Source organism: Salvelinus fontinalis, chromosome 42 (assembly GCF_029448725.1).
Source record: "Salvelinus fontinalis isolate EN_2023a chromosome 42, ASM2944872v1, whole genome shotgun sequence".
NCBI lineage: Eukaryota > Metazoa > Chordata > Actinopteri > Salmoniformes > Salmonidae > Salvelinus > Salvelinus fontinalis.
The window spans coordinates 5,217,909-5,226,806 of record NC_074706.1 but is presented as its reverse complement, the minus strand read 5'-3'; the positions used below and the strand labels follow the sequence as shown (position 1 = coordinate 5,226,806).

The following is an 8,898-nucleotide window of genomic DNA, read 5'->3' as shown; positions in this document are numbered from 1 at the left end:
GTCAATTTCTTATTGACACTAGCAAAAACTGACAGTCACATTGAATTTAATTTATTGGAGGGTGAATGTTTGGAACCTTGAGTTGAACTTTCAAAGACAAAGGTGCTGACACGTTTTGATGTAGTACTTCCCTCAAGGTTAACACACTTGACACACATTCCTGATAGGAAGACGTTCTGCTAATGGATGACAATGAAACTAGTAAAAGACTGAAATCAATCCCTTTCAGTACGGTAAATCACAACTAATATCCCTGAAAAGCTTAAAACAGAAATTAGAATGGTAAGAAAAATGTCAGCTACATCAGTTTATATTTACAAATGAGAGGCAGATGTGAAATGTGTGAATTACTTGATAGTGGATATAGTGTGGATACACTAGGACCACGTACGGCACAGAAGAACAAGGCATCAGAAGATTAGAGACTGTTAGCGTTAATGCCAAAGTGAGACACAGCTTCATGCTTAAATCTGTACCATAGGTTCGAAGACCGTATTCAAGCATGTGCAAACCAATGATGTTCAGTACCAGTCAAAAGTATGGACACCTACTCATTCAAGGGTTTTTCTTTATGCCAAAAGTGTGCAAAGCTATCAAGGCAAAGGGTGGCTACTTTGAAGAATCCCAAATAAAAACATTTTGGGGTTACTACATGATTCTGTGTTATTTCATAGTTTTGATGTCTTCACTATTAATCTACAATGTAGAAAATAGTAAAAATAAAGAAAACCCCTAGAATGAGAGGTACTGTCTGCAAACCAGTATTTTGTATAAGTTTCAGTTTAAAAGCTACATATATAATACTCTGAACGTTTCCGTAGCAACAACTAAAAGCCTTGGTAAATGATGGAGTTTGTAGTGCTATTATAGAACAAGTATACTGGTAAAATCTCTCACCGGCTTTTGAACTTGAAGTCCAGACCCATTACAATGAAGAGGGGTTCTACTAAAATAAGGTATTGAGGTACCGTACTTTACCATTATGACTCAGTAGTACAATACAGATACAAGAAAAAATATCTTAAGTGTCATGAGACCCTTACGAAAGCTTATGAACATTCTTCGAGCTGTCATTGACAGAGGTCCATCTGCATCAACCCTGGTGGACTAATGACTCACTACAATGTTGCTTGATTAACGTGTGCTTTTTCAACGCTTGCTTTAAATTTGGTCATGTGCGGGTTAGCCAAATATCGTCTGTAGCGGAAACATAGCCGAGGCCATACTTGGTTCCTGCCCAACTGTGTTTGGTATAACGTGCATTCAGAGTTCCCATTGGAGGATTTTAGCGATGTCGCTAAGTTAGGTGATAACGACAAGGTCGTCTGTAACCGAGTCTGTTGGCTCGTTGGTGGTGTTTCTGGGCTCTGGAGCTTGTCTACCATCGTCTTCCCTCTCCTTTCCAATCCACTGAGCATTGCTGAGCCCGGCGGGGGCCGACAGGGAGTGGGGCGTTTGGGTTTGGCCCAGGCCCTGGTACCGACCCTTGGGGGACGCCGGGTTGGACAAGGCCTCCGTGGGACCGATGGCGTCCAGGGAGCCTGGAGAAAGCAAGCCTGAGCGCTCGCCGTCGTCCTCCGCCTCACCGAAGTAGGTCTTCCTAGGTCGGCCCATAACCGTTCTCCCTGTATCAGGAAAGAAAGAATGTGTTTGAAGATATGAGAATGGCAATACACTCACATAATAGGGAAATCTATCAAAGTCTTGAAGATTGAGGGTTTTTATTCTCTCATGACATTCTATTAACATAAATCGAGTAGCTAGCCAATGCATTTGGTTCTGAGATGAATCCTTTTCAAACAAAGTTCTTAACAGCGGCTTATTCGATTCCATCCATGCATGACTGCTATTGAGTCAAACCAAGAGGGAGGAGAACTAACCGACGTTGCGGACTTGCTCAGAGATGTCAGCCCTGACGTCAGAGATGTCCCACATGGCCAGGAAGGAGTCGAAGCAGGATCCCTCCTCAGCCTCCTGTATGTAGGGCTTGTAGGTGAAGCTGAAGTGGTGGGCGATGGCCGCCAGGAACATCTCCACACAGATGATGAAGTCCTGGATGAAGTATGGATGAAAGCTTGACTGTATAGCAAAGCAAGTCTATTCTCACACCTGTTTCATGTACTTATGTAACAGACCATCATATCTATTTAAGTTATTTAGAAATCTTGCACAGGATAGAAGTCCTTGGAGATGAATCATCTCGTTTTCTAGGGGCATGAGACCACAAGCCTCAACAGATATTACCTTATACCAAACAAGTAATTTTACAACTGCATTACTACAGCATTATGTAGCATTGTAGTAAAAGTGTTACTATGGCATTATACAGTGTTGGTATTGTCTTGCATTACCTGTAGGCCTGTAGCTACAGCCTCCACACTGTCCCAGTCCCACGTGTGTCTCTCTGAGATCACTCCAACCTTGACCAGGAGAGCGATGAACGCAGCTTGCCTAAGATAGATTCCAGACAACAGAGTGGAAATAATCAATCCTATACACTGCAGCCAACACAGGGAATGCATTAACCCAATTACTGGCTGTAATCCACACAGCTTTAAAACATACTTTGTTAACAAGTCCTACACATGCAATTCTGAAAAAAAGTTGTATAAGAAATACAAATGGGAATCCAAAACTGTGTTACTTTAATGGATAACAATGCTAGATCCATGAATTGCAGACACATTGACTGGTAAACAAATATGTTATTAATCATGGAGGTCGATAACCTGGTCCCAGATCTGTTTGTGCTATGTCAATGGCTTGACATTGACCACAGGGGTTGGCAAGACAGCACAAACAGATCTGGAACCAGGCTAGGAGGTAGATGCAGGTGATCCAAAATGGCAGCCCCAAAAAAAGCACTCACCAGAAGGAGACGAACACCACCATTTTGACACACAGGAACTTCCCCACTGGTCTGATGGGGGCCAGTTCCTCTCTTAGGGCCTTGTAGAACAGCACCAAGCAGTACATGGCAAACTGGGAGAGAGAGGAGAGAGAATGATAAGAGAAAGAGATTACTTACTGAATGCTAAATATTTAATAATGTTATCTTTGTGGTGGTGGTATGGTGACAGGAAGTTTACAGCAATGTGGAGACAAGTGTGAAAAATACGGAACCTACCAGCTGGGACATATTGTTGAATATCACCAGGTACGTCCATGCATTGGTTGAGCTGAAGTTACCTTCATCATACACACCACAGAGCTGACATATCCTACAGGATAGTGAATGGAGACATGTGATATGACTTGATACAAAAAGTAAATTTATATGTGGTGAGTGTTAGGGAATAGGTTAGGTAGTTTAGACCGCACACTACAGCTTACTTCCACACCCCAGTCCCCCAAGGGGTGGCAGCTTGGAGAGCCGTAAGGCTGCTGGTTGGTTTGGTGGCCATGATACGTTATTTATTTTCAAATCTTTAGGTTTGGGCATGCTTTTGGTATTTTTCCTTTTTGTACATATTTATGTTTCGTCACCATCTGAACAAATGATAATCTGCTTGGACTGGCCGACCCAGAAGTCAAGAGAGACAGAGCTGGCACTGGACCAAGGTAAGGTTGCTGTCTCTCTGGACACATGTACATTCAACACTTAGGCATATAACATAAGTCCATCCTGAATGGAAAACAGATCCTGTGAAAAACACTTACAAGGCAATAACTGTTGTGACTGGTCTGACAACCGTGTACTGCAACACTCCCAGCTTGCATCTCAATAGCAATACCCTGCAATAAGAAAACACGGTACACATTATTAAGGAAAGACATTCACACAAAATGTTAGCTTTTTCCCCACTATAAAATAGCCCTAACATCTTACTAATCACCAACTTTGTTTTTCATGAATCTTTTCCATTTCTTAAAATCAAAAACATCCCATGAAGAAAGATGTTGCAATACCTGTGGCTAAAACTGCAGATGCACAGCATTAGTTCAAATGCAGAGTAAACAAAACAGATGAGCCTAATGCTGTCTTTCTGTTCTTTAGGCTGGTGCATTTTTCCTAAAATGAGAACACGTTGTTCCACTTGCAAACACTTCTGGTTCTGTTCTTAATCAACTACAGGCAGACATGCTACATATTACTATTGTTGCCTGACTGGGGCTCGTTTGGAGCTGGCGAGTAGCAATGGAAACTTGGAGAGACTTCAAGCAGCCAAACAAACACCTTGAAGGTGAACTTTCTAGAAAGAGACTCAAAATGGAGGCCACACAGACTGGAGCCACTTTAACACCCAACTTCCTGTTTTGATTATGAGCCTGAAATATAAATGTATACTTAAAACACATCAATGTGGTATAAAAACATGTTATTAATCCTAAAATATCCATTCATAACACGTAAAACAAATGGTAGTTTATTGCTGCACAAAAACATAGACCTTCATCCTAAAATGTAAACTTATTATCCATACCATGTGTTATATTATAGCTCCTTATTAGCCTGGCTGATTGCGCAGTAATGCCATAGATATTGATAGAGGACTCTAACGGCCAAAAGCCTGTTTTAGTATGGACAGTGCCTTTAAGGACTTTCACAATTTTGAAGTAGTCAATTGAGTGGGACTTCCTACGGTTTAAGGAAGGATCACATAAATCCATCCAGGTCATAAGGAGGCTTCAGCCAATGAATTATAAGTGAACATTCCATAACCACAGGTGGCAGAAAATTTGCCAATCTTGGCTTTATATATCTGTTCAAACAACACATTCCAGGTGGCAGTATGACCATTTAATTTTGTATACCAAATTATAAAAGTAGTAGAAGAAAATTCACTACTTCAAAATGGAGATAGCATCAATGCCCTGCCCATGCTCCCAGACACCCTAATAGGACAGATACAATGTTGCGTCCTCCATCTCTATGAGTAAAGCCAACCCCTATGTTTGTTCTCATGCCAAATGCACAGACCTAACAGATCTGGTACAGGGGCCTGTTCATTATAGCACACATACACTTAAAGAACTACAAAAACTATAAAAGCAACAAACTCACTCTCCCATGGGCCATGCCGGGCAGCAGCAGAGGGGAGGAAGGTGTTTCTGCTGCTCCTGCACCTCCAGCATCAGTACCAGGCTGGGGTACTGGTTACCCATGGTTGAGAAAGTGAGAGAGAAATAAAGAGAAGAGAGGAATTACAGTGTGAGGATATTGAAATAAATGTAGCCTACTCAGTCTAGCCTGGGATCCAGATGTGTTTGTGCTAGACTTATGTTTGGCATAGGACAAAGAGTGGCCATGTTTGGAATGTTAGAACAAACAGGTCTGGCATCATTCTCAGTCAGGTCATGACAAGAATGTGTACCTGGTTTCCTAGGTAGTTGAGCAGGAAGATCATGAAGTTGTAGATGACGTATGCCTCGTAGCACTCCCTGCACGTGTCCACATAGATGGCAATGCTGGGGTACTTCAACGCAATCCACTGTGTGAGAGAGAAAGGGAGAGGGTGGGAGAGGAAGACAAGGAGAGGAATGGGATCATAGATGGGCCATTATCTCAATGATATGTTGCATGATAATAGTGAACACTTCAAACTATTGAAAACATTTACTCTGAAAAGTCAGTCAGGGAGTGAGGCATTTTTTTGTTTCTCTGTTTTGTTTTTCTAAAGGAGCTCTGTTCTCATTCTTTGGGAAGTAGGATAATGGAAATTGTGTGATAGGGGGAATGCTGAGCGTAGCAGATGCTAATTAGCATAACGAAACAAATTGAAGTGCCACGCTCATGTCAGGCGCTTTTCAGTTTTACTACTGTCAAAGCTACAGTGACTTCTTCTGTTAACTTCTTTTGTCAAATATTTGTAACTTAACAATAAACCAATGTGGGCTTTTAAGAACATCTAGCTACATGATCAAGAATTGAAGGCATTACTTACACTGTCCAAACTGTAAATGGGGACCATCCATAATATTCTGTCAAATAAAAAGGAGACGAGATCATTCTCAATCAGTTAGGTTATATTGTACATCATTCAAGATAAAGACACAAACCCATGATGGTAATGAAGTAATACTATCCTACAGCCGTGACAGAGTAGCCTTTCACTTACCTGATAATTGGTTTCTGTAGCTCTGGTTGAGTATAGTTTACAAGATGCTGCAGGATCCCCCATAGTGATATGGGTATGGTCATGAACACGAATATCCCAGCTATGAACCATGCTTTGTTATGGGTACCAACCTGAAAGGTATAAATTACGTATATAATCAACATCCAAACAACAAAGCATGGACTAGGCTATTCAGTGTCAAGTAACGATATGATTGGGCTGCAATGATACCAACTGACCTCTGATTTCTGTAGTTCCCAGATGCACAGGGGTAGTAGGACGACAAGCACAACCAGAAAGTATAGAAGAACGACCAGAGGCCGAATCCATTTCCTCCAGTTGCCACAAGTACAAGGCATATTTGTAATGGTAAGCTAGTTAGCCACAGCAAGTTGTCAAGCGTCCTACACTCACTGGGTCAATAGGTGAAAACAAAGCTAATGCTAACTAGCAAGCAAGCTAGCTAACAACTAGCTATTACCGCTGCCAGCTATAGCTTGGTATAAGAGTTCGTTTCAAATGTCATTTGGGAAGCATGAATACTGAACGACAATTTCCAAACACATTGTAACGTTAGCTGCTTTGCTAAACCAGAAATTGGTAGCTAGCTAGCTAACGTTAGTCAGCTGATCTCATGATTCACTATAAACAAACAATGAATCCACGCTGCATCCATTCCAAACGAAAGCTCTTGATAAAATTCAAAACATATATTGATAATCTAATCAAATCCAACTGGTCAAAAACAACGCCGTTCTTGTATTAATAACGATACATTAATTTCTAAAACTTCCTAAACATCAAAAATAAGTTTTACAAAGTGACTGATGGTTACTTCTTGTTGACGTTATTGACAAATGCCGCCCATGCTTCAATCTGATTGGATATGGAAAAGGTCTCTATACTTTTCATTGCTCACCTTTTTACTCCATCACAATGGATGACTTGGGCACAGATGTAGTTCGGTTGATCTGCAATCTGAGTACTCATGTATGCTCCACTAGATGGCAATGCAAATCAATCATTCTCGGTATTTCACACAAGTGGAAAAGGATGGTTCATTTAAATGACCAAAAGTTGTTAAGAATAAATCAACAGTGTAAAATAATGACAAAGTATAGCTGTGGAAACTCATTTTCATCATCATGCTCTATCTCTTATTTATATATATTTCTTTCTCTCTTTCCTTGCTGTAAAACATTTGGCCTGTGAATAAATGGTTCTAATTAAGATTCTTAAGAAGTGAGAAATGGTGTGAGAGGATTAAGTCCAAAAGCTCCACTAATTCCTACAAAAGCTTTCAGAAAGGTGCAAGTCAGCACCTAAATATTTAGTCAAGTGAAACCATTTGTCCAAAGAAAGATAACACAAAGAAGATGAATGACAATAGGAATTTATTTGGCTGAAGGTTCTTTAAAAAATCTCTACTACAAGCTATCACAAGGCCATCATTTGAAAAACACAACGACCATCTGTGTATAGTCCTAGGATAACTATTTCAATACAGATCTGTTATCCTTTAAACAATTTAAATTGTTAAATAATTTCAGAGAAGCATCCATTGCTCCGTTAATTAGAGTGGAGTAAATAGGCCATAGTCAATTAGGCTCTCTTTTCTTTGTCCAATTGAAGGTTTTCAATGTATTTATTCCAGTTGAAACTTGTTTAGTTGAACATTAAGCTCCACATTGAATACATTGAACCACAACAGAGAATGTGATCTAGGTCTAGCTCCGTGCAGGGAAGCAGAGAAAGTCAAGGATGTGGGATTTGAGCTTATGTTAATTAGAGTTACTTGTTAACAAATTGTTTAAGGAATGTGCTTGTTATTTTTTTTACGAATGTATGTGCATTTACAGCAGTGAAGACAAGGACTGCATTTCTTACCACAGAGTGCAGATATCAGGGAAACTTCTCAATTTAAATATATTTTTTGGAGTGACAATCTACTTATACCTCAAAATGCAGTGGGGTTGAAGTGAAGGTCACTATACTTATTTCATGACTTGAAGCCAGTGCTGGGAACTAGGAACTGTTTTAATGTGTTGGCCTGATCTGCTATGTATCATTGGAGACCTGCTCTTTTAACAAACAACGTCTCTCAGTCACGAAACCAAGAATCGTGGAGAATGTGAAACAGACAAGCTTTATAACCCCTCGGCGGTCTGCTTCAATTACTCTCGCAACGGTGACGAGGAGTGAAATAATGTTTTACGCAGAGAAGGTTGTCGGCACAAACTTTTCCATGATGAGGGCAGATGGTGGGTTGAAATGACTAGGCTTGTAAAACAAAATAGTAATCATTCTACCTCATTGTTCACTCATTGTTTGTTTAGTTCTGGGAATGAATTACAAGATTTCAAGGAGTTTTAGGCCTCTTGTTGCCAGCAATTTGTTTCACTAAAGCTGTTCTGACATTTTTCTAAAGGATTTTATACTCAAACAGCATTGAGTGAAGAAAGTTATAGAAAGAGCCTAGGGAGGAGAAGTCTGACTATGAATCTCTCTCTCCTCTCTTTCGTTCAGAGTGTGTTTCCCTGTTTAATGAGTGGAGGCAGAACTTTCCTTTGTGTTGCACCATCCGTCCCCATCGTTTCACTAGCTACTGCCCCACAGTCACAGAAATCACTGGTTGTTACCAGACAGATTGTTCATGAATTTTGAATTTATCCTTTTGGCTTTTATAAATTAGAAATGGTCTTTGCCACCACAGTCATGCGAGCGAGCTGGCGCCTTGGTGGGTTATAGCTTGGAGGGATCGCTATGCAAAATGGCATTAGGAACACAGCCATGTTAGGGCCGGGTAGGATAAACATGTGCTGTGTTTGATCAAACTGAA

At 40.5% G+C, this 8,898-nt stretch overlaps 1 protein-coding gene across 1 annotated transcript; it reads right to left on the bottom strand.

Moving 5' to 3' along the window:
• Window positions 1-35: 35 nt before the first annotated feature.
• LOC129840938 (transmembrane protein 184C-like) lies at window positions 36-6,923 on the bottom strand. Its single transcript, XM_055908986.1, has 11 exons — window positions 6,299-6,923; window positions 6,060-6,190; window positions 5,886-5,922; window positions 5,316-5,432; window positions 5,006-5,094; window positions 3,661-3,735; window positions 3,128-3,221; window positions 2,870-2,982; window positions 2,352-2,451; window positions 1,881-2,052; window positions 36-1,625 (listed from the first exon to the last, which is right to left on the bottom strand). The coding sequence occupies exons 1-11, from the start codon at window positions 6,416-6,418 to the stop codon at window positions 1,303-1,305; spliced, it is 1,371 nt and encodes a 456-aa protein (XP_055764961.1). The 5' UTR covers window positions 6,419-6,923; the 3' UTR covers window positions 36-1,302.
• Window positions 6,924-8,898: the final 1,975 nt, after the last annotated feature.